Source organism: Opisthocomus hoazin, chromosome 4 (genome assembly GCF_030867145.1).
Source record: "Opisthocomus hoazin isolate bOpiHoa1 chromosome 4, bOpiHoa1.hap1, whole genome shotgun sequence".
Lineage (NCBI taxonomy): Eukaryota > Metazoa > Chordata > Aves > Opisthocomiformes > Opisthocomidae > Opisthocomus > Opisthocomus hoazin.
In genome coordinates, this window is record NC_134417.1 from 29,536,756 (window position 1) to 29,560,755 (window position 24,000).

Below are 24,000 nucleotides of genomic sequence, written 5' to 3' on the forward strand. Positions count from 1 at the left end.
AAGTGAGGAATTAACCTGTGATATATTTTCATCTCTTTTCGTAGTAGGTGGTGTTGGTCCTGCGGTCTACTCGCCGTCATTAACCAGAGCACTCAGCAGGATGGGTGAATGTTTAAAACCGCGTGAGGTGGAGGGGGGATGGCGGTAAGGAACAGGCTCACCACGACTGGACTGTGCGACGCCGGCAGCCTCTCGCAGGAGGGCGAGGGCGCGAGGGTGCTGTCCCGGACAGCCAGACCCCCCCTGCCGGCGGGCCGGGCCGGAGCTCCTACCGTGCCCGTTTCCCAGCCGCAGCACTCCAGAAGTCTCCTGGGGATGTAACTGTGGTCAGCGATCGTTTAGAAATCGGAGCTCTGGTTGTGCTGGAACGGGTGTGCGGAGGCGCGACGGCCGCCGGGGCGCGGGGGGAGCCGGGCGCTGGCTGAGGAGCAGCCCCCCCGGCGGCCCGCTGAGGGAGCGAGCCCGGCGGGAGGCGGCCCGGCCCGCTGCGGGGCAGCGCGGTCTGCCGGGCCAGGGACGCCTGCGAGCGGCTGCGCGGCACCTCGGCCGGCCAGAGCCCTTGGGGTGCGGGGGGGGGGGGGTGTCCCCTTTATTAGACACGGCAGGAACGCGCGTTTCCGGAAACCCATTTTGGGTGCGTGGCTGTGGCTCCCCGCGCCGCCCCGCAGCGTCCCCGGGCGCGGGCTCTGTCCAGGGGGGGAGGGCAGCGCGGCCCCGTGAAGCCGGGTGCGGATTGCGCTGCGCCGGACCCCCGCGCCCCTCCAACACCGCCGCCCCCGGCAGAGGGCGCCCCGCGCGCGCGGCTGCAGCGGAGGCGGGGCCGGGCGGGGCGCTGCTCCCCTCCCGCGCAGGCGCGTCCGAGGCGCGGGGCAGGGACCGCTCCTTCCCCGGCGGCGGCGGCGGGCGGAGCGCGGCGATGCTGCTGGTGCTGTCGGAGGAGCAGAAGGCCCACCTGGGCTGCCTGCCGCGGGCAGGCGGCGCAGGTCCGGCCGCGACACGGGCCCGCGGGGGAGCGGCGGCTGGGGGGCGCGGGCGGGGCGGCGCGGGCGCGGCCGGGCGGGGCCTGCAGCGGGGTCGCCTCCTCTCGTTTCAGCCGTCGGCGAGCTGGGGCGCCTGGCGGTGGAGCTGCTGCGGCGGGGCGCGGCGCCGCGGGCCTGTGAGGCGGCCGTCAGTAAGAGGCGGGGCGGCGGGGGCGAGCGGGGCTCGCGGAGGGGCGGGGCGCTCGCGTGCGGTGTCTGCGGGCGCGTGCGCGGCGGGGTCCCAGCGCGGCGGGTGGCGGGGGTTGGGGCGGGCTCTGGCGGGGGGGCGGGCTCTGGCGGGCGGGCGGATCCCGCGGAGGGTGCGGCCCCGCTGCCGGCCTGGCTCGGGAGCGCGCGCCCTTCTCGCGTGGCGGCGGCCCCCTGGCGGTCGGTGCAGGGCGCGCTGTGGTTGCTCCGCAGGGAGGCTGGGCCTGGGGGCGGACGCCGTTCAGCGCGCGGCGGAGGGGCTGGCCTTCCTCCTGGCCGAGAGCGCCAGGCTGACGGTAAGGGGCCGCCGGCCGCCCGCGCACCCGGGGGGGGGGGTGGGTGGAGCTGCCTCAGCGTTCTGACAGTTGAAAACCCCGGCGGTGTCCGTCGCGCCGTTCTCCGGGTGAGACAGCGCGGCTGCGCGGGGGTCTCTGGGACGCGCGTTCGGTGCCTGCCGCTGCGGCCCGGTGCCGCCTCAGCAGCGCCTGGCGGGAGCGCGCAGCGGCCTGGCTTGGCGGAGCGCCGTCCGAGGGGCGGAACTGCAGGGGGGCTCGGCGGCGCCGGGTGCGTGCGGGGCGGACGCCCTGCCCGGGCTCCGTGTTGGCCTGGCACGGCTGGCACCAGAGCTGCCGCAGCGCCGGGCACCGGCAGGCGTTGAAAGAGCGCTGGCTGGATCATTACCGTTCCTGTTGGAAGGGCCTCGTGCTGTCGGTGCAGTGGGATATTTGAGCAGTGAAGGCCTGGAGCAGGGACACAGAGAAGCAATTCCAGATGAGACTGGAGCAGGCGTTGTTCTGAAGAGCAGGTAGGGAAGGGGCTGAAATACTGCAGCGCCTTCCCTTGAAGTAAGGTGACTGGCAGATAAATTATAGCGTGTTATGACAGCGCGCAGCTGATCACAGTGGCTGTTGGCAGTGTCAGTGCGCTGTAAAGGTGTGACGTTTTCTGTGGAACAAGTCGCTGCTTCCGCAGTGATGAATCAGGCTTCTCCAGCTGAGCACAGAGGCATTGACCTGTGGGAACCGACTGCTTGGGACCCCTCTGAGTCACGGCGACGTCAGCTTTACAGTTGTACCTGGTGCTCGCTTGCACCGGGAGACGTCCAGAACGTTTCAGAGCTTTTATAATTTGAGTATCAGTATTATGTTAACATGCTGTTGGTAAATTGATGATCCGGATGTGTCCTTCCACATGACAAAGCTCAGATGCTCTTCTGTGTTGCGTTTTGTTCTCTGATCCAAAGGCTTAAATGTGGGGAAGATTAATGTTTTTGTTTTTTGAAAAAGCTGATCTAAAACTGTTCCTGAAGCTCATGCCAATCAGCAGTAAGACATCAACTTGCATAAATGGGTTAAAACCTGGGTGGTTGGTTTTGTCCTAGCTGTAGAATTGTCCTTACACATTCCGGCAGGAAAATAACTCCACCGTACTGTATGTAATGTTTTATTTGTTTCTCAATGATTATGATGATGAGACAGTTCCGTTTTAAGGCCTAAATTGTTATTTCTAGATTTCTGAGATAGACTTCCAAGATTCCATTCATGTTCTGGGATTCTCGGATGAATTGAACAAATCACTGCTCCAGCTGTACCTTGATAACAGGAAGGAGATCAGAAGCATTCTTGGGGAGCTGGCACCAAAGCTTCCCAGCTATCACAGCCTCGAATGGAGGCTGGATGTGCAGGTGACTTCTCGTGTTTCTGTATTTTACTTTACATTTTTTTTTAGTGTCATAAACAACTACTAAACAATGAATTTATATCATTTTAAAGTAATTGAGGCAGCGGTTTTTGATGTATTTAAAATTGACGTCGTTCTGTTATTGCCCCAAAGATAACTGGTTATGAGATGAACAGGATATGTAATGATGCAAAGTATTTGTTGCTTTATGAAAACTGAATTCATAGTTCCGCTGGTGTTTTAAAAATGCTAGCACATACTAAATGTATTCAGTCTAAATTATCACCTTATTTTCAGAAATACTGCGAGAGCATTGATTAAAGTGGATTAGTACTGCCTGATGATAAAATTAAAGAACATATTGCGTGTGTCTTTAATGTGGATGAGGAGGATTTTTAAACAGTCCTCCAAGTGGGTGCTGCAAACCTTCTGTGAAATGTAAATCCGAAAGCTGATAACTGTCCTGTTTGTTTGTTTCCCTATTCCTGACTGATCTAAACTCCCTCTTGCAGCTTGCAAGCAGAAGTTTGAGACAACAGATTAAGCCTGCTGTGACTATAAAGCTACATCTTAACCAGAACGAAGAGCAAACTGCCCAGGTGTTGCAAACCGACCCTTCTACCCTCCTCCACCTGATTCAGCAACTGGAACAAGCCTTGGGGGAAATGAAGACAAACCATTGCAGGAGAATAGTGCGCAACATGAAATAGCATTGATTTGTGGCTGCTGTCTTAGTGAGCAGTTTGTGAAACAGCTGAAAACAATGTCTACAAATACTTTTTGAGGAAAAATAAACATCTGGATCAGATGAAATGCTTTCCTGTGCCAGGATCTCAAGCCAGTCATTACAGGCTGGCTGGCTGCAGGTGCTGACTTTACAGGCCTCCCTGATACGAGATGGGTGATTGGTTTTGCTTTACTTGCAAATGTAGAAGTTCAGCGTGCAATGCTGAGAATTTCTTTAGCTCTAAATTAGTATAGTCCTACATTATGTAGAGCTGTCTTGATATTGTATGATACGAAGCTGCACATTTGTTTTTACATTTATCAAGAATTTTTTTCCCTTGGTTTTGCTTCTGTTCTAAAATGTTTAAAAAAAACCCAATCCTATACTGGTGGGAATGATACTTCACAGGAATGTTTTCTTCCATCTGTACTCATGTATGTATAAGAGTACATGTGGGACTACTGCCCTCTTCCTCCAAAGGATTCACTCACCTTGGAGGCTGGGTGTTATGCTGCTTTTGTACCCTTTGTATATAATGAAAAAAAACATAAGCTAACACTTCCGCGTTAAGAAAGCTAGCTGTAACCCCGACCAGGCAGTCTCATGCTTTCTGTAGGTAGCAGTTACCGTAGAAAACTCAGGGGCCTAAACGTAAGTTAATGCACTGAGTATTTCTGTGTGTAAAGGTGATCTGTAAAACCATGGGCTAGGAGGAGATGAAGAAAGTGTTAACTTCTGCTAAATCTGGTCTTCATGTTGTGATGCAACAAGTTTTTTTCCCCTGTTTGGATGGCAAGCTTATAAAGGAAAGGCTGGCTAAGTATTGTGACAGAAACGATGCTTTTCCATTTTTAAGAGAAATGTCTAACAAAGGTTATGTCAAAAATCACTCCAGTTGTATTCTAATGCAGTATATTGCAGCTTTTGTGACTACAGTTAAATAGTTTTGCCAATTAATGTTCTGCTGTCACTGGTGAGGGTGCATCCTAAATCCCTTAAAGTATATCGGAGAGGATGAATAGGCAAGAGAGAACCTCCACGTACGGATTCTGGCCATAACTACATTTGCTGTCTTTCATGGCAGCACCATAAATTTCTGTATTAATTGGGTTCCTACATTCACAAATGCACTGTTTTTGTATTTTTGTGCCTTTGAGAGATACTGTTTCAAATCAAACCCACGTGGCAGAAGTGCTTTAATCAGTAACACTACCACTTAAAAAAAAGAAGTCAGTTTTCTAGAATAGGGAGTTCCTTATTCTGCAATCGCTTTATATAGCGTGGCGATGGTGTAACAGACTTCCATTTCCTCTTCCATGTATGGGTCAGCAATGTGTTTATTTACCATCCCTGTGCGGTGATTTTTTCCTTCACATGTAGTATGCGGTAATTAAATGTGATCAAATGTTACTGCTTGGGATTTCAGATCACTATTTTTCTATGTAATTGGCCTACATTTTCAGGTGAAATACAAGAACAGCCTATACGTAGGCCAGTGTTTTCTCTTTATTCCGTCTCTCCTCACTAGAGCCGTAGTCTAGAACTCAGGGCAGCAAAATACCAGTTTTAGATACAAGTCCTAGAAGCTTTTAATGTGTCGTGCCCTGTGAATCTGAACATATTTGCCTTTCTGTCTCTGAAACTTGTCTAGAAAGAAAGCTAGCTGCTTTAGAGCTAGTTGGCATCGTGGTAAACGCTGGCAGTTTGTGCGTGTGTCGTGTCCTGAAGCATGTGCCAGAAGAGAAGGGGAGGGTTAGTTAGAGTCAGATGGACAGTTTGAAGTGGATTTTGTGAATATAGGTGGTCATCAGAAAGCCTGCATATTTGCTTTTTTTGAAGCTTATTACAATAGCGTAGAAGTAAAAACTGCAACACTGAATGGTCTTGTTTCCGCTGACAGAAAATGACCTGAATTGAGGATGGTCCAAGTTAAACTCTGAAGCTGGGTGAAGTTTAGCGAAACTCAAACTCTGGCAGTGATCTGTGAACAGGCTCGAGAAGAAAAGCAAGGAGAGAGATCCTTTACGCCAAGCGTGATCTTTTGAGTTGCATCTCTCGGTTTGTTCTGGGGAGAAGTACTGAGCCTGGAAAAGCAGCGTCTCAGCAGCTAGTGGTTTCAGCTTAATGACTGGAAAGGTGGGTTTGCCTTTATGTGAGGTTGGAGTGGGTCTTTCTGCAGCTCTGGAAATTCCCCCTTGCCCTGTCTCCATCGCACACGCGGCTGCTGCCGGGGGTTTGCAGCTGCAGCAGCAGAACTGCCAGTGTGCGGACAGAGCAGAATTGTGTCTGCGCCCCGGCGATCAGTGCGCGGGCACGGCGGGTGGCACGTCCTGCTGTTGGTGTCATCGTGCTGACTGGAGCTACCAGTGCGGGAACTACAGCAGCGGTGGAGCGGCTGCTCTGTAGGGCAGCTGAAGCTGGCGAGGGAAAACGCATCTGCTTCAGTAAGCCATAGACAGGGGTAAGATAAGTATTCACTTGCGGATCTGGATTTTCCAGTCTTAATGTAAACTCTATCCAAGACTGAGGGTGACATATAAAGCTATATTTAATATGTTTCCTCTCAGGAATTTGCACTTGCTTTATATAAACCCATGAACAAGACCTGTGGAGTACAAAGCATTATTCACAATTAAAAACCAGAAAAAGTAATGTTGCTACTTATAACACATTTTATTTTTACAGGCTTTTTAAAATTCAGTCTGGTATCTGACCAGTAAAAGCAAAGTTAAATCTGAGGCCATTTCTCTGCTATTTTTTTTTTCAAGTCTGGAAGAACTGATTGTTGATTTTATAACACAAAATGCTGGCTTTCAGCTTACCTGTTAAAAAGTAACTTTTTTTCAAAGTGAGTAAGCAAATTTGATTTGTACAGTGCAACACTTTTCGTCTTGAAGCAATTTACAGCCTTGAGGTAAGTTCTGAATCGGTGAGGAAGTTGAGTGTATTGCTATTTTATCTTTAGAAATCTGTTAAGTATGGAACATAGTCTGTTACCCTCAGTGTGGAACCTTGGCAGGTTTTGTTTTACTGCAAAATTAACTTAGTTCTGCAGAACTGCTCTTCCTGTGCATGTCGAGTAACTTCTGGTTTTATGAAGGAAGCAGCTTGGGAATGGCTCCCTGGCACCTTTTTGTCAGACCACTAAATTCAGGTGGACTTCATGCCAGCGCAGAGCTCCCAAGTGCACAGAACAACTGAAAGTTCAGCTAGTGTAAGCATAAACTAGATTATTTTCTTCAGAGCAGAGTTAGGCTTAGCCCTTAGCTATGTGCTTCTCAACAGATTTGTATTCCAGTTTATTTTTTCCTGGTCTAAACAGCAGAGGGCAGAAAGCTTGTCTTCTGTAGTCCACAAAGGAGAAGTTTCGCTATTCAAACATTTTCAGTGCTTGTCTTCCGGTAAGAGTTGCTCATAGTCTCAAGGCTTACCTTGAAATGTATTTCACCTTATATTTTCCAAATTTGTGATCAATTTTAAACTGAAAACAGTTTTCAACCACTGTAAAACATTGTTTCTTGAATCTGCTAATTAATTTGCTAAGCCACTTAGCAAAGAACATAATATAACCCAATTCTTAAAACTCAGGATGATGTGATTCGGTGTTGTAAAATGTTTACAGTCTTTTAAGCACTCTATGAAGCAATGCTTTTCTTCCTGCTTTTTCTTTAAATCCTTTTGAATGATCACTGCCCATTTTGTAAAGTCTATTGTTTAAGTTTCTGATCCAAGTTTTAATTAGTTCCCCATCTCTGAAACACTTAGACTCTCCTACAAGCAGGTTTGTTTTTTGTACTTTTGCTTGTCCCTGCGATGCTGTCTTACAAGCTTTTAATATACTACTTTTTCACCTTTTAACTGCCTAATTAATTAGATATTCCTTGAATTACACGAGGAAACCTTTTTTTCACTTAAACAGCTATGGAGTTAGTTTAGATGTACGCATATGTAAACCATATCAGTATCTGAACTTTCAATTAGGCTTACAATTCTCATTTAACAGAAAACCCACTCAATTAAGAATTTGTCTAAACATTATATTTTTAATTTAAAGGCATTAGACCTGTTTTAAATTCAGTACTGTTTATGAAATGTGTCAACATATAGACTCTAAGGTGTGAATGGTGGTTTTCAGTTCCAGCCTTTACAAGAATGCCTGTTTCCTGTACTGTGACATTGCAATATTAACAATAGATGGTGCGTATGAAAGGAAGTCCAGGATTAGGAATGACCTAGCAACACTCCCTGAGTAAAGCTCTGCTGTTTCTTACTTATCTAAACAAAGGGAAGGAAGTCTCCTGTCACTCTGTGCTTGGCTTCGTGGTCTGGGTCAGGTGTATTACAGCACAATCTCTTTTTTTTAAACACTTGCTGATTTTATTTTCAAGGTAAGTGTAAATTGTGGCAGTCTGATTACTGCAGTATCTTGAAATTTGAAATTTCACTCACCCATCAGATTATTTGTATCAATACAAAACATTATTACTACATTTAGGGTTCTGGGTATTGATTTATTTGAAATGTGGCAGGTTTTAAACATTACAGTAGTTCTACTGAAGATGGGGTAACGAACAGATGGCTTTTACGGGCATAAAAGTGCAGTTTTTTACTGTGATTGTACAATGGAATTTTAGAATACATTTTAGGAATTGCCATGATCATCAGCTTTATGACTTGCTTATTCTAGATTCTTTGACACCTTACTCTAGATACATAAGGACACGCAATTCTTCGGTCTGTCTATAAAATCAATGAAGTTTGTAAGAGGAACACCACTCTAAATAGTTGCATCCTGATTGTCCCAAAATGTAGAGAATATTCAGGCTAAGAGACAAGCCATAGTGACCAAATACGCTGCAAAACACATTAAATACTTTTTTTCCTAACATTAAATATGTAAGAAGCTTCTACTGATCATACTCTTTTCCTTTCCTTATCTATTGCTCTGGCAAAAGGAAAACTTAAGTAAACAGAGGAAAACTGAATGTGACTTTACGGAATCTACCTTACCCCACAGTGTCGTTGCGTGTGTGTGTGAACATTCACAGTAGTATCCCTAGTGCTCCTAACAGATACTGAAAATACCAGAACTGCAGAAGTCAGGAAGCCTCTGTACCAGGCCTTCCAAGCGTTCTGTGTTCATAGATCTACCGTAAGAGAACAGAAACATTTCTGTCCTGTTAGGTCTGTCTTTAGCAGAAGCCCCAAGCCCTAATTTTGGAGCGATGCCTCAGCTGGTACTTAACGCTATTGCTGTTGTTAACATTTTTGCTCTGAATTTCAGGAACTGGTTCGTAATCGGACAAGGGTGGCCTTTAAAATCACCATTGTTTGTGCTTTTTTACACCGAAATGTATCTTGTGCATTCCAGATCTAAGAACTCGCAAGTTTCCCTGATACTTCTCAGTTCTCGCTGGGGATTGCGGTTTTGGATTTTGCTGACATGGAACACTCTGAGCGCACCTCACTCACCTCAGGAGCAGGGCAGCCCTCAGCCTGGAGAGCTGAGTGCAGCTTTAGTACAGCACACCTGCAGACGAACCCGGACCGTGCATAAGGTGTTCAGACATTCCCTTCTGCCAGCAGAGCCCTCTTGGGCTGTAGCATCCTGGTAGTAGACGGCCGTGAGCAGTTTGCAGGATGAAAGCACCTGGAACTGTTCCACGAAGATCTAAAATAAGATGGTTGGTGCTGTGAGAACCATGAGTTCAGGCCCCGACAACACTAACTTAGGATCTTTTGAGAAACTTTGTTACATAAAAAAGATGAGACTTAATAATTTGTGTTGATTTTGTAATTATTAGAGGTTATGGCACTTGTTAAAAAATATTTTTTTTCTTCAGTAATAATCTTTGCTTCGTCACCTGCTCTGAATATTGAGGGCATTGCCTCCTCACAGTGGCTAATCTAGGGCTGTGTTGTAAAATTTCATATCACAAAGAAGTCTAGCATACAGTCTCATAGCAGATGCAGTCAAGAACTCACAAGAAAGGAACATGCATGCCTTTTATAAATCAGTCAAGAAAATCCTGAAAAGGATGCATGCAGTACTTTTGTGTAGGTTGTTTTTACCATACGGAGTTTTCTTTTTCATCCTTTTTGAGTAAGTTCTACAATCACAGCTTTTAATTTTTTTAATACCTTGCCCCACCAGGTCCAATATTTCAAGTCTTCCTTGTGAAAATTATAAAACCAAAACAAGAAGGAAAGCGATACTGTACCTTCCACTCTTCCCAGGTATCCACATTAGAAAAAAACACGCAGTTTTATCTCTGTCAGACTACATTCTCACCTCACGGTCTCTCAGCAAACGGATGGAGATGTTTGCCTATCTGTGCCCCCCCAAAGGACAAGGGCTGTCAGTGGTCTGCACAGTGGCACCCACCCTCGGGCTCCTTCCTGTGCAGCTAAACAAAAAGGGACGTGGATGAGGAGAAGTACTTCTCTCTCTGCTGCGCTAGCTGTTCTTGCTGGCACCTACCAGCTCCATGACTGGACCACATCTTAAATGACTGTAGACTGGTCAACTTCAGCACTTCCTAGAACAACAATTTACCTCTCATCCATGCTTGTTCTTCTGCAAAGGTTTAAAGTTTGTGTCAAGAGTGACTTTCCAGGCAAAAGAAAAATGATGATGAAAACAGGGAATACCGATCATGAATGCTCCTGCTCGTGTGGGGAAATGAGGATCCTGCAATTGAAAAAACACACAGAACAAGTCATGTAGGCCTAGTCTTCTGCAGAGAGGGCAGAAGGTGAAATACATAGCAGTGAGCAACAAGGACAACCAACAATGTGTTCAAGATGTGTTAAGAAATATATGACACTGCCTTTTTTTATATATATACACATACACACACGCTTATCAGGTGACAGCTGGTATGCTCTACACTAACACCACTAGCAGGATGTCGGAATAATTAAGCTTTGTTTCAAATTGCCCTGCTGAGCTTGAGCAAATCATGCACCCTCTGTACTGGACACCGGAAATTCAAACTGGAAGACTCTCCCAAAATATCAGATCTGACTGTAATTAAACTATTAGCTTTGCTTCCTGGAAAAATCTACATCAGAAAACCCTCTCTGTGTACATGCAGGTTTTATTAACAAAAAAGAAAGCTGTATTCTTACTGTATCTTTCTGCAAGTTAAATTATCTATGCTAGAAGAAGTACTTTCCATGCTGGTATGATTCTCAGCACTGTTCTACGCTACTCTGCTGCTGAAGTTTGCAGAGCTGTTCCAGAATATTTTTTTCCTCTGTAGCTACTCCCGTATATTTTAAGTCTTCTTAGCTGGATAATTATTCTGGTATTGTCAGCAGCGGTCACACAGGGAGCCAGACTGACATCACTTCCAGAACAACTCTTGCCAATAAGATCACACTGTATTAAGCAATTTCTTTTTTTCTTTTTGCTGTTCTGGACTTTTATTTTGAAGCACCAGAGCAATCAGGTTCCAGTTTAATTGACATGACTATTTTAGGACTTCTTTATCCCACAGAATGTGGCCAAAAAGCATCCTCCCAATCTGTCTTGAGTAACTGAAAGTCTTAAAGACTGGCTGTTTTTCTGTCCTTCAAACATTACCACCATTTACACAGGTGTGAATTTGTTTCCTAATTAATTTATGTGCAAAGTCAGCTGTATTAGCAAACCTAATTTTCATCAGCAGTTGAAGCCACATGAGACAAACTGATGATGATGTGCCTGTACATCCCACTGTCTCCTTGGGAGGGGGGAAGCTAACCTCAGTAAAGAGGCTGAAACAAGCAGCTGTAGTGTGGCGACTTCGGACATGGCTTCAGCTGTTTGCGGACGGTCACACTACAGCTTTTCCCAAATCACTGCTGCAAACTGTTTAAGTGTCATCTGACTTTGTAGTGATGTGGATGAGCAGCATTTGCATGTCCCATTCCACTGGCTTTGCTATAAGAAGAACCTCTTAAACACAAACAGTGCTGCAATTTTTTAGTTAGCACAGCTGTTTCTGAAATTAATGTCTGAGCATTAGATGTTCACATCGCTTTCTTGCCAGTAAAATTACATCAACTTATAAAACAACATGAACTAAGCGAACAGAAGTTGGGTTTTGTTGGTTTTTTGCTAGCAGGCTGTGTCCACATTAGAGGTTTTGCTGGCTTGGAGACATTGGCTGGGGAGGTATGCCAACATACCTGTTTTGGTGAAACTTTGTAATACACACCAGGTCTTTGTGTTAAATAAACCACATCACAGTTGGCTACGTAGGATATGCTTCGCCTTCATTCTGAGGTGCCAGCCAAACTCTAAAAGCTGTTAGCTACCTGAGAAACAAATAGCTGTGAAATGCACAAAGATAAAACCCAGAATGATATGTTAAAAAAACACAATACATTTGCTGAAGTAGACCTGTTTGCTTGGCTTTCCACTGAAGTATAGATTGAATTTGCTGCTAGAAAATGTACGACAAATAGGGTATACTCAAAGTCCTGTACTGTTATAAACCCTTCACTTCAACAAAAAAAGGTCTGTACTATTCAAAAACATTTGAACAGCACAAGAAATTCAGATAAAATAATGCTATCATCTTATTTTTCTATAATGTACAACCTTGTAATTAGAAGAAAGAAGTAATGATAAGGAGGCTTTCTATGTCACATTTGTGGTCCAATTCCTTTATCACTTAATCCAGTCCCAGTGTGATGGAAGTGTCATTGTCTTTCATGGACTTGAACAAACTGAATATTTTTCTGTAAAAGCTGGTGGTCATATCCTGTTTTTGTGTCCAAAGAAGGCAGTTACTATTTTCTACACAAAGAATAAAAACAACAATGCTATGAGAATTTATTCTTGCAGTTTTTAATCACTTCTTGGCAAAGAAAGATTCTTTAGCCTATGCCAAGTGGTACAACAGCAGCTTATACTTACTTACATGCATATACTTACTCATGAGATGCCATGCTGTCTTATGGAAGTGGTCTAATTAATGTAGCTGAGGTGGCACCTCACCAGAATGAGATTATCAGAGCCTTCCCTGGAGTAGGCATGTCATTGTAGCAGCCAGGCGGGTGAGGATACAGAGGCCTGGAGGAAGCAAAAAGCCCTTGTAAGGACTGTATAAAAAATCACTCGTGTAGATCATTATCTGTACAATAACCACATGCACACACACATAATCATCTAAAATGGTTTAAAGGTTTTAAACAAGGAAATTGCAGAAAAAAGTGATACGTAATATCTGCATAACTCTGGAGAAGGTGCTGTAATTAGCACAGCTGTCTGAGCTAGTAAAAATGCAAGTGACCCATAAGAAAGCAGCAGGAGATTGGTACAAAAGATAGCATGGAAAATTCTTAGGGAAGGGAAGCATAAGCAAGTCTCAGGAGTACTGGGTTTCCTGACCAGAAATACTGCAGATGTGGCAAAAAAAACCCAACCAAAACACAAAGGGGAGATCTGCCCAGCCAATGGAAACAGGAACAGGAAATCTAAGGAAAAATAAATGACAGGGAGTATTTGTTGAAGCAAGGAAATCAGGAAATGCACAAGCAAGATCTGTTCCATGGAGCTAGCTGTTCCTAATCTGGAGCTCATGTACAGGCTTAAACTGTGAATCTCAGAATCTACATTACCAATATTAAATGTAACACTCATCGCGGGACAAAGATTGTTCAGGGGTCAGGTCCGATTCTAAGCTGGAGAAGCCAAATGAAGTTCAGAACAGTTCATGCTTCTTCTTAAAGAATAAGTAAGAACTAAGTTCAGAAAAAAAATTACTTAAGACTTTTCTAATGTAGATTCTGATTACTGAGGATGTACACTTACCAATCAGCATAGCCTGAAGTCTGTCCAAAATGCAGAAATAAAATGAAGAAAAGAATTACTAAAATAAAGCTGTATGTTTGCATAGCCCATGTGTGATATCTGTGCGTGTGTAGTCATAAAAGCACTTTATGCTTCCAATTCTAAAAACCAACATTGAATTTGGAAAGCAAACAATATTATTCTTTATGGATGCAGCTACTGAATTTAGGCAAATTCTGGTCACATCACCATTCAAAAGTTGTTCCAAGTGCTCCAAAAAAATGAGACAAGATTTAAAAAAAATTGTATGTATTACATTGACTTTATAGAAAGCCTCATGAATGCATTTTGATGACAGCTCTGGCATCCAGTATAGACTGAACAGAGGCCAAGCGGCTGTGAACCAGCGGTCGGGATAGATCCACAACGTGCCACAGCTGTGTCTGAAATCCCACCTATGGACAGCGAGCCGGGAAGATTTAGGGTGCAACTCCGCACTGAATTCACACCCGTCGGCAAAGCGCCAGACCCCGCCTACGCTACAGGAAAGCAGGCGCGGTCCGTGTCGCCGTGAGGGCCTCCTTCCCCCTTCCCCATCGCCACAGCATCACTACATCTGGCTATGAGGCCTGTACGTGAACCAATTCAAGCATCGTGTTGCTTCCAGAAATCACTATCGCCCACGGACTTCTTGAATAATGATTTTAAAGCAAAGCTAACTGACAGAAATTCAGTCGCATGAGGAGAGAACGCGCTCCAAGTTCCCGTGAACGCCGAAGCAACGCTTGTGACTGCGCTGCGTGAGGGGAAGGCGCGGCTGCTCCGCCTGATGCGGGGCCAGCCCGGGCCGGGCCGCTGCTCCCGCCAACGAGCCGCACCGCAGCCCGGGCCGGCGGGGAGCAGGGCCGCGCTCGCCCGAAACGCCCCGCCCGGCCCCCGCTAACTTCATGCGGGACGGGGGCAGCAACGGCCCCAGCGGCGGAGCGAGAGCTGTGCGCGGACAGCCCCCGGCGGGCTCTGAGGGGCGGCCCCGGTCCCGGCCCACCGGGCGGGCTCTGAGGGGCGGCCCCCTCTGTCGAGCGGAACAGCCGCCCCCGCCCCGCCGCCTCTCCCAGCCCCAAACTTTCCGCGGCCGTTGCATAACTGCGGGCGGGGCGGGGGCCGGGGCCGTCCCAGCTGTCGCCCCGCCGCTGCCCTGCCCTGCCCTGCCCGGGGGCTGACCCGCCCGCCCCTCCGCCGGCCGCCTGGGTCACTACCGCTGCCGGCCGGGCGCAGAGGCACTCCGCTCCCCGCACCGCCCTCCCGCGCCGGCAGAGCCGCGCTGCTCCCGGAGAGCCGCCCGCCCGGCTCCGAAGGGCACGTCCTCGGCGGCGGCCTGCGGCGGGGCCGGCCCCTGCCACTGCCTGCCCCTGGGACGTCTGTGCCCGCCGCCGGGGGGAAAATGAACCCCGCGCCCCCGCCGCCGGGGCAGCAGGTGATCCACGTCACGCAGGACCTGGACACGGAGCTGGAGGCGCTTTTCAACGCGGTGATGAATCCCAAGCCCAGCTCCTGGAGGAAGAAGATCCTGCCCGAGTCCTTCTTCAGGGAGCCCGACTCGGGCTCGCACTCGCGGCAGTCGAGCACGGACTCGGGCGGGCCCCCGCCGCGGCCCGCCGCCGCGCAGCACGTCCGCTCCCACTCCTCGCCCGCCTCGCTCCTGGGCTCGGCCGCCGCGCCGCAGCACGCGCACCTTCGGCAGCGCTCCTACGACGTGACGGACGAGCTGCCGCTGCCGCCCGGCTGGGAGATGGCGCTTACGCAGACGGGGCAGCGCTACTTCCTCAAGTGAGCGGCGGGGCGCGGCGGGGCGCGGGGTCCCGGGCCGCAGGGCGGGCGCCGTGGCCTGGCCCGCGCCGCGGGAGGGTTCTCGGCCAAGTTTCACGGCGGCCAGCCGCGGTCGCCGCGCCGGCCGGACGTCAGCTGCGCCGTAAGGCGGGGGGGGGGGGGGCAGCGCCGTGAGGCGGCGAGGGGCCCTCGGGGGGGGGGGGGCACGGCGGCGAGGCGGGGTCGCCGGGGCTTTGGCTGTCTGAGGGGGCTGCGGAAGCGCGCGGCAGGGCCCCCTTACCGCTCCGGCGGAGGGGGCGAGGGGAGCGGGCTGGGGGGGCTGCCTGCAGAGCCGGGGGCAGAAGCCCTGCCTGGAACTGCCGGTTCCGTATTTCCTTCCTGCTTGGCCACGCGCCCAAGACTCGGCAACTAACTGTTTTAAAAACTTAAGTTTCACAGCAGTCGTTCCCGGGAGTTTTGCGGAGTGCGGGCGCGGGGCACGGCTGGAGGCGAAGCGGGCGCTGGAGGGGGACGCCGGGCTGCCGTGTCTCCGGCCCGGGCCCTGCCCGCGGAGCCGCCGCGGCGGGCGGCCGCTCCCCGGGGAACGAACGCCCCCGCGCAGCGCGAGTGGTGCCCGTTGTATTCATAGCGCCCGCATCTGCAGCGGCGCGGGAGGAGGCTTCCCCACCTCAGTGCGGGTTTTGGGAAGCGTGGTAACAGAACTGCCTGTCCCTTCTGGCCAGACTGTTTCACTGAGGGCATTTGAGTCAAAGCAGCTTAAAAGGCCTGAAAATATGTGATAGTTGTAATACGCGGTAAGGCCACAGTGCTGTATTTTGGTAGGTTCTGAATCTCTGCTCCAGATTCATTGCAAATCAAGTGGTGCTGTATTAACCTGGTAAATACACAGTGACAAAGTGTTTACTAATGAAATGAAACATTTACTGATGAAGTGTACACTAAGGATAGTGAGGGAGTTAAGCTGCCGGGGCTACAGGAGGTCGTTTACTAGTTCACGACAGCCTTCTTGGTCTGAAGAGTAGTATTGAGTCCACGTTCAGCTGTGTGTGTGTATTCAGCCGTAATAAGTGGCATATAGACAGTGCACGAGGGGAACGATAGGGATTGCTTACTGTTTCAAAAAATGAATAAATACATAATTTGCATGATTCTATAATGATTTCTTTGCCTTGTGGCTTTGGAATTTCCAGAGGATTACTCAAGAGCCTAGTCTTCAAATTACTCTAAACAGAGTTTAGATTTTTGCCTCTTGTCCCGCGCTGAGTTACTAGCAAAGCACAGAAAGATGTTTCCTTCCTTTCTGACATTCTGTATATTACTCTATGGTTTATAATACTGGGTGGACACATACCAGGGTCTGAACTTAGGAGTTTATCGCCCAAATCACAGAATCATAGAAAGTTTTGGGTCGGAAGAGACCCCTAGAGGTCATCCAGTCCAACCCCCCCGCAGCGAGCAGGGACACTGCTAACTGGATCAGGTTGCTCAGAGCCCTGTCCAACCTGGTCTTGAATGTTTCCAGGGATGGGGCCTCCACTACCTCTCTGGGCAACCCGTTCCAGTGTTTCACCACCCTCATTGTAAAGAATTTCTTCCTTATATCCAGCCTGAAACTACCCTGTTTTAGTTTAAAACCGTTACCCCTCGTCCTGTCACTGCTGTGTCTACTAAAAAGATTGTCCCCATCTTTCCTATAGGCTCCCTTTAAGTACTGAAAGGCTGCAGTCAGGTCTCCCCGCAGCCTTCTCTTCTCCAGGCTGAACAAGCCCAACTCTCTCAGCCTGTCCTCATAGGAGAGGTGCTCCAGCCCTCGGATCATTTTTGTAGCCCTGAGACGATCTTGTTGCTCTGCACTTTGCATGTATTTTTCTCAATAGTACAGGGCGGAGAAGAAGCAGCTGACTGGTGGGAGCACCCTAACAGATCATTCGTAATAAGCATTTTATACAAATTTACGCTAGGACTTGGCCAGCAGGTGTTTTCAGATACCTCTGGCTAAAAATCACAGAACATAATCATTGTCTTGCTGTTTGTTTTTTGACTGAGATCAAAATGAGCTCACGTGGTTTCATCTTCCTGTGACACGTTTTTGACATAGAGATTTCCAAGTTGAAGGGTTCTTGTTGCTTAGGCCAAAAATGCAAGTCCTTTATTAAAAAAAGCGTAGATAAAACCCCAAAGTGTCTTTATTTTTTTTTCTAAATCCTGCCAACAGTAGTACTCTGATTAACATCCTTTTAAAATATAAATTAAAATTTTGATTGTATGGAATTTGTTACCTAAGTTAGTGTTTGTTTTGTTGGCCCAATTTTATTTGCCCAACAGAACTTGTATCATTTCTTTGTAGAAAATTAATTGGAATAATTTATTTCTTTATACCTATAATGTATTTCTTCATACCTCATTGCTTTTGGGAGTAATACTTCGCTACAAAATGTGGTGTAATATTTTTCAGGTGAAAATAGAATTTTCTGCAGAAATTTAAGATTGTTTATGGAAAGCAGTGTTTAAAACTGTGTGCAATAATATATAGCGTTCAAGTCAGATGATGTGCTTGAAAATCCTGTTTGGTCAAACCAGGCATACAGGGTTACATTTTCCAGTATTCAAGGCAAAGGAAATTTGTCATTTCTTTCCAGCTTCATGATAAAGATTTGGTTGTTTGTAGTCATTAGCAAAAGAAAATTGAACAGCAGATTAAGAGTAAATAGCCAAATTAGGTCCAGTTAAAGCCTTTATTATCTGTTGAAATTTAGAATGCTGTTTGTATTTAAATATATTTTTTAAGAATTACTAAACAAAAGTAGTGATGGGAGTTTCAGTGAACAGTGAGCTAACCTTGTTGACAGGGAACCAGCTATAACTTGCAGCAGTCACACTCCTGCGTGTCAGTTCCTGCAGAAATTTTCTGGCTGTGACTGGAAGAAACATAAGTAGCCTGGGGACCACTCCACCCTATAATTAAATACCAACCACAGAAGTGGGGGATGGAAAACAGACTAATGAACACACACTTACAGCAACGCTATCTAAAGCATTTTTCTGTGTGTGGAAAAAAATTCAAGTGTGATTTATTCTGATAAAAAGGATTTCTGGAAAGACAGGCAAACTGCCTTGGGTGGCTCTTATGTTGGTGAGTGGGAATATCAGTTGCGTATCGATCCACATGCTGAGCTGTGTACACATATTCTGTAAAAGGAATTTTTCAAGTATTGCTTTCCACTGATTTGTTTCTAGGTGGTACAGGCTGATTTCAAATGAAGACCAAGGTTTTAATGTTTTCTCGGTGTGTGTACAGTGCTTCTTGCTCAGACTCTGATTTCATTCCAGAAGGTAAACAGAATATAGGGAGTATGGTATTTGCACTGAACAGATTTGTGAAACTGTTGCCGCTGTTATCTTTATCATACTGTGTTTTTTTAAAATGTTACAGTGAACATTTGCTATACCAGGACATACTTGCCAGTAAATCTTGCTCAAGGGGAAAGAAGGCTAATGAATTTCAATATTTGATTTACTCAGCAGGTTCAAATTCTTTCCTCCTGGTTTCTGTTGGTGGAGAGGCTTAATTTAACACATGATGAATTTTATATCACTGAGCGTGTTCAACAGGATGACAGGAGAAGAAAAGTAATGTAAACACTATGAAAATACTTTTTTTCTGAGAATGTCACAGGAATAACACTAAGACAGTTGAAGTGCTAAAACGATTTCCAAATACTGTCTTTCCCTGAAAGCCATTTGTGTTAATTCTGTAGAGATTGTTATTATTTTATGCTGGTGTTGTGCTTGGTGCTGTACAGTATTCATAATGGAGATACTTTTCCGCCTCAAGAATGTACTTGCACAACTAGAAATGGAGAAGGAGATTGCCAGTGCGTGAGACAGTTGCTCTGTTAAGTTCTGATAAAAATATGAAAAACGCTAACACCTTTGTGTGACGCCTTTGCAGTATTGTTCCAGAGTTACTCATGGACATGATGCATGCCTGGTGAGGTGGGGCTTACATCGGTGTAGCTTTCTTCAGACGTTGTAGAAAAATGGTGCAAAGCAAGAGGCCGTGCATCCTCGCCGTTTTTGGTGTCATGCATTAGAAAGAGACGTTTACAGAAGCATATGGCTTTTGGAGCATTTAATCCACACCTTAAGGGATTTGTTCTATTCCCTGTCTCCAGTGGTTTTTCATGTGGGACTTAGTGCCTGAACTGCTCCTCTTGCCAGTGTCCCTTTATTAAAAATAAGTTAAAATATGCAAGACAGTACTAAGATGTGTTACTCCTAATGACTTTTATCTGGAGTCAGTAAGCATATTAAAGAGTTCCTGACAGGAAAGCTGTGATACAATACCAAAGTTTAATCGATGGAACTACAACTATAGCTCACCATTGTAAATCCTTTTAGAGATGCTTCAGAAGTTCTGAGATGGAAATGTACACATCAAAACTAAATTTGCAAGCTGTGATGGGCAGCGTTAGAGGTCTGTCTGGTTGCTGCTTTAACTGGAGTCTGTAGTTCAAATGCTGTTTTAATGATGATGTTATAGAACCAGAGAACTTCCTTAACTTTTGTGCAAATGAGATTTGGGTTTTATCTTCGTGCTTGCTGGAGTCAGCATGATGTATGGAGTAATTTCAGCCTCTTGATTTGGAGATTGGGCCAGATCTCATTTTGGTAAAACTTGAGTGATTGGGCTTTGTCTAAGGGACCTCTAGTGTAATTAAATAGGAGAGAGCGTCAGCACACGAACTCTTCAGACATACACAGTTAGGTCATATGAAATATCTAAAATACAAAAGTAGGAAAAATAATTTTAGGATTAGAAATGAATTGTTATATTCCCTTGATTTAATAATCTGTGGTGCAAGCAAGAAAAAGAATGGCATTTCAAAGTTGTCTCTCAAAACAGAGTTAGTTTAGTTTGCTGATCAGGCCTTGATAGAATTTTTTCCCAATTGCAGACAGAAAAAATATTTCAGAAATTGACCTTATGCTTTTGTTCAGGAATAACTGTTTTATTTCAGTACAAAATATTGTCGAAATTTCTGGTAAGGGAAAGTTTATAAATTTGCATATGCTCCCAAAATTAAGTGTATAAATTTTGAAGTACAGCAGAAACAATAGAATCGGTAATCACAAGAGTATTTAATAATTTTTATTGAAGAACTTTCATTATAGAAATTTATTATTGGGGCATACTAGTAAAGTGGCCATAGACCCTAGTCCTTGTTCTTGCTGTTACGTACTTTGTAGGCTGTTCTGCTTTATTAGAATTGCATACCTATGGCTTCAGTCAGAACTTGCATTTCAGTCATCACAGCTTTAAAAGTTTCTCAGTTTAATATGTATGTACAGAATGCAACCATATTTCAGATACATCTGTATGACCTTAATTAATGTACTTGACAAATATATTAAATAGTAAACACTGACAAACTGTAACAGCAATTATTTCATAATAATCTGCATACAAAGTTAAAATCTGTTTTTAACATTACATGAAGGAAATGCTGTTTCCTGGTAGTTTTTAAGTACCTTTTTGATTTGTAATAAATGTTTTCTTATCAATATGTTCTACTAAATAATGAGTAAGTTCTCATGATTGTATTCAGCTTGATATAAACATGTAACTTGATAGGAATGTTCAGACAGAGCAAACAATGAAATTAATGTGATCACTGGAAAGCCTACACTGATTTTTTTGTTCTGTTTTGAAGATCTTTGTTAATTTTATGTTTTAGATGCCTCTTTTGTGTGTGCGTTTAAACAGAATATATATACTGCCTAAGAAATTTCTGTGTGATTAGCTCTTAAGTATGACAGTACTGACATGGAAATTTTCATGTATTTATTTGTTTTTATTTTGTTGATTTGAAAGGTTTAATAGATTAACTTCCATATTCAGTGCTACATTAGAAGTAATGAATTGAACTCAAACCAGACCTGCAACAGTCTCCACAGCAAAAAAAGAAAGTTTGACTCTAGTGATTTAGTTTCTTTGTGCTTCTGTCAATGCAAAGGAGTATGTGGAAGCAAAATACTGAGAAATAAAGAGCAATTAAACTGGTATGCAAAATGAACGGACAATAAATGGGATCAGCTTGTTATGCACAAAGTGCAAGCTTGGCTGGGTTTTACTACTGTAAATTACAAAACTAATAGTGAAACAGATGCAATTAGTTCTTTCCCTTGCAGTGAATTGTCTGGCTGAGCTGTTTCATGGGTTAAAATTTGCATTTTGCATAATCTTTGAAGTTCAGTTGCTTTTAACTGAGTACAATTGCTAACCTATTTTTCAGCAGAAGTAGGGCAGATGCTTTTTTTTATTTTATTTTGTGGTGATCAAGCCAAAATTCCCATTTTGTGTATGAAAAAGGTTTTGTTTGTGTTCAATGTGGTGTATCTTTAACTCAGTAAGGAGATAATACTGTGTCTTTTGTAAAATTTATGCAACTTTAAATACAGACGGTGTCTTCATTCACAGCAGAGTGGAGCTTGTGAAGTGCTGAGTGCTTTTAATTTTCACTGCCTTTTTACTGAATTCGGTGACCTAAGCATCTTTCCATGTAACAGGAGGTTTCAGGCTCTTATCATACAGGATCTGATCCTGTGGTGAAATTTTTAATTAAAAAACTGGTCTCAGGACATTGTATGTGCCATACGTGTTAGGTTATCTGTTCTTTGTATTTTTCTGTAGATTACATTTTAATAATTGTTGGACTATGATAGTTACCCAATTTATGTTTTTTAATATGGAAGTTGAGAGCAAGTTTGTGCATTAGTTTCCTGACAATTTGTAGTTTACAAATAATGTCTTCAGATTAATTTTCATAGAATCGCGAAATGCTTTGGCTTAGAAGAGACCTTAATGATCATCTCGTTCCAACCCCTGTGCCATGGGCAGGGACCCTTTCCACCAGACCAGGGTGCTCCAGGCCCTGTCCAGCCTGGCCTTGAACCCTGCCAGGGAGGGGGCAGCCACAGGTCCTCTGAGCAGCCTGGGCCGGTGTTCTAAGACTTCAAACTCAACAGTGAAACACCAGGTGGCCTAGTAGTTTATGGAAAGAGGTTTGTAATTTAATTCACAGATTTTCAAAAATCAGAATGTTAGTAATATTTTTAATGTTACATTGGACCACATTTTGGTTTATGAGCTTAGAATTTTGGGTTGGGATTAACACACTTTTTTTAGAGGTAACTCCATTTGTTTCCAAAGACGCGTGAATGTGTCAAGCATGCAGATTTAGTTACAACTGCCTTATAGCAGAAATCCAATGATATGTGAAAAACTATTTCTGGGGTCTTGGGATGGTCCTGTTCAGAGCTGGGTCGTGCCTTATTGACTGATAAATACCTGTTTCAGATCTTGACTGAAGAGAGCTGGTGGAAGGGGCAGAACATGGTGGTTTTAAGTTACTGTATTGTAGACTGACTACAGATCTGCTGCAGCCGTAGCGATGGATTGTGTTTATTGACGCTGGTTGTAAATGGGCTATTTAATGAAGTCTGCTTTGAGTACTAACAGTAAGATCTGCCAGGCTCAAGCTTACAATTTACAATGAAGTGAAAAAAAGTTATTCATATGTTTATTAAACTTTGTGGAAATTGAAGCTTTTCTTCCCATTAACAATTATGAATAATTTGGAATAGATTAAAATCAGACTGATTGACTGGGGGAAATTTTGACCTGGATAGACAAATACCTTTCTTTGATGCAAATCTGTAAAGCATAGCTGAAAAGAAAAATTAAGCTAATTTCTATGTTGATGTTGGAATCCTTTGTAAAAATCCTAAAAACCCACCAGGGATCTATGAGCTACTTTTTTTCCTCTGAATCTGGTAGTAGGAATGGCTACAGAGTTTCCAATGAAAGCTAATAATTACTAATTTTCTGGTCCAAGACAGTGTCTTTTCATGATCAATAGACTATTTTCTCAGAATCTAAAATCATGTCACCTGTGGTGCTTAATAAAATTTTGTGGTTAATGTGGTGCTTAAAATGTGGTGCTTAATAAAATCTGAGGACAAAACCAGATCTGGAATCAAATTGCTTCAAGGACACATTTGATTTACAGGAGAGGATCCAGTTCCCTCGCTTGTCGGATTTCTGAGTTAGGATACAAGCTACATTTTTGACTTAGCTGTAAAGTGTCAGTGAAGAAAGCTTTAAGCAAGACTATGCTGATGCTAGAAATGTTACCAGGAAGGGCTTCCTTTGAGGAAGTACTAAAGAAACTTACCGTAAAGGGCTGTTGACACAATAGTTGCACCAAATTTAGGTGTATGCACTTATAAATGATTTAAAGAAATTGATGACACCCCTGCTATACACACTACTGTGTTGATATGAAATTTGATATACACTTTTAAGCTAGTAAATAAATAATGTGCAGAGAATTGCATTGGTTTAATGAAATTTGTCTAATCCTTTAGTCTTAGTGTCAAATCCAAAGTCCAGGAGTATTTGTGCATTGATGGAGGACAACTGTCCTGCATCCATCTCATGAGCTGAATACAATTGCTTTATGCATTAATCATTAGAAAGGAATATCAATTAGCATATTTTTAGAAAGGTGTGTATAGAATTGATGTTAATGCTGCTGCCATGAAAACCAGATGTTTTTTCGGGAACCGTCTGAAAGGGTATTGTTTTTACTAATGGTTTGCGTTCCTCAGAGAAAGAAAAATGAATAGTGGGTTTATTTTTGTAACTGTTGTGAGCTGCTGTAGTCAACATCTAAAAGATGGTCTGCCTGACC

The 24,000-nt window shown here is 44.9% G+C and overlaps 2 protein-coding genes and 1 long non-coding RNA gene across 6 annotated transcripts in view; 2 read left to right on the top strand and 1 right to left on the bottom strand.

Moving 5' to 3' along the window:
- Nucleotides 1-856: 856 nt before the first annotated feature.
- On the top strand, nt 857-9,092 carry COMMD2 (COMM domain containing 2). 3 transcript variants are annotated; one of them, XR_012763699.1, is made up of 7 exons: nt 857-983; nt 1,094-1,171; nt 1,440-1,522; nt 2,737-2,910; nt 3,419-3,772; nt 5,534-5,769; nt 9,005-9,092. XR_012763699.1 is itself a non-coding variant. In XM_075418509.1 (5 exons), exons 1-5 carry the CDS (start codon nt 917-919, stop codon nt 3,614-3,616), a joined length of 600 nt encoding a protein of 199 aa, XP_075274624.1. In that variant the 5' UTR covers nt 857-916; the 3' UTR covers nt 3,617-5,043. The 3 variants fall into 3 exon arrangements, 2 of the variants coding, with proteins under 2 accessions (XP_075274624.1, XP_075274625.1); XM_075418509.1 differs by lacking the exons at nt 5,534-5,769; nt 9,005-9,092 and having other exon boundaries at nt 3,419-5,043; XM_075418510.1 differs by lacking the exons at nt 1,094-1,171; nt 5,534-5,769; nt 9,005-9,092 and having other exon boundaries at nt 3,419-5,043.
- Nucleotides 9,093-9,228: 136 nt separating this feature from the next.
- LOC142361148 (uncharacterized) lies at nt 9,229-15,237 on the bottom strand. Of its 2 annotated transcripts, none has more exons than XR_012763700.1 (5): nt 15,150-15,237; nt 12,560-12,697; nt 11,809-11,937; nt 10,190-10,324; nt 9,229-9,304 (listed from the first exon to the last, which is right to left on the bottom strand). It is a non-coding gene; the product is annotated as an uncharacterized LOC142361148 (long non-coding RNA). The 2 variants fall into 2 exon arrangements; XR_012763701.1 differs by having other exon boundaries at nt 12,224-12,697.
- Nucleotides 14,669-24,000, top strand: part of WWTR1 (WW domain containing transcription regulator 1) — a 74,139-nt gene continuing 64,807 nt past the window's right edge. Inside the window, exon 1 of the mRNA XM_075418504.1 lies at nt 14,669-15,244. Within this exon, the coding sequence (XP_075274619.1) occupies nt 14,859-15,244 (386 nt within the window). The 5' untranslated portion in view covers nt 14,669-14,858. The remainder of the gene's footprint in view (nt 15,245-24,000) is intronic.

Coding starts and splice junctions, on each gene's coding strand:
- COMMD2 (XM_075418509.1), top strand. CDS start 917: ATGCTGCTGGTGCTGTCGGAGGAGCAGAAGGCCCACCTGGGCTGCCTG. Junction 984..1,093: donor GCCGCGGGCAGGCGGCGCAG/GTCCGGCCGCGA, acceptor CTCTCGTTTCAG/CCGTCGGCGAGCTGGGGCGC. Junction 1,523..2,736: donor CCGAGAGCGCCAGGCTGACG/GTAAGGGGCCGC, acceptor TGTTATTTCTAG/ATTTCTGAGATAGACTTCCA.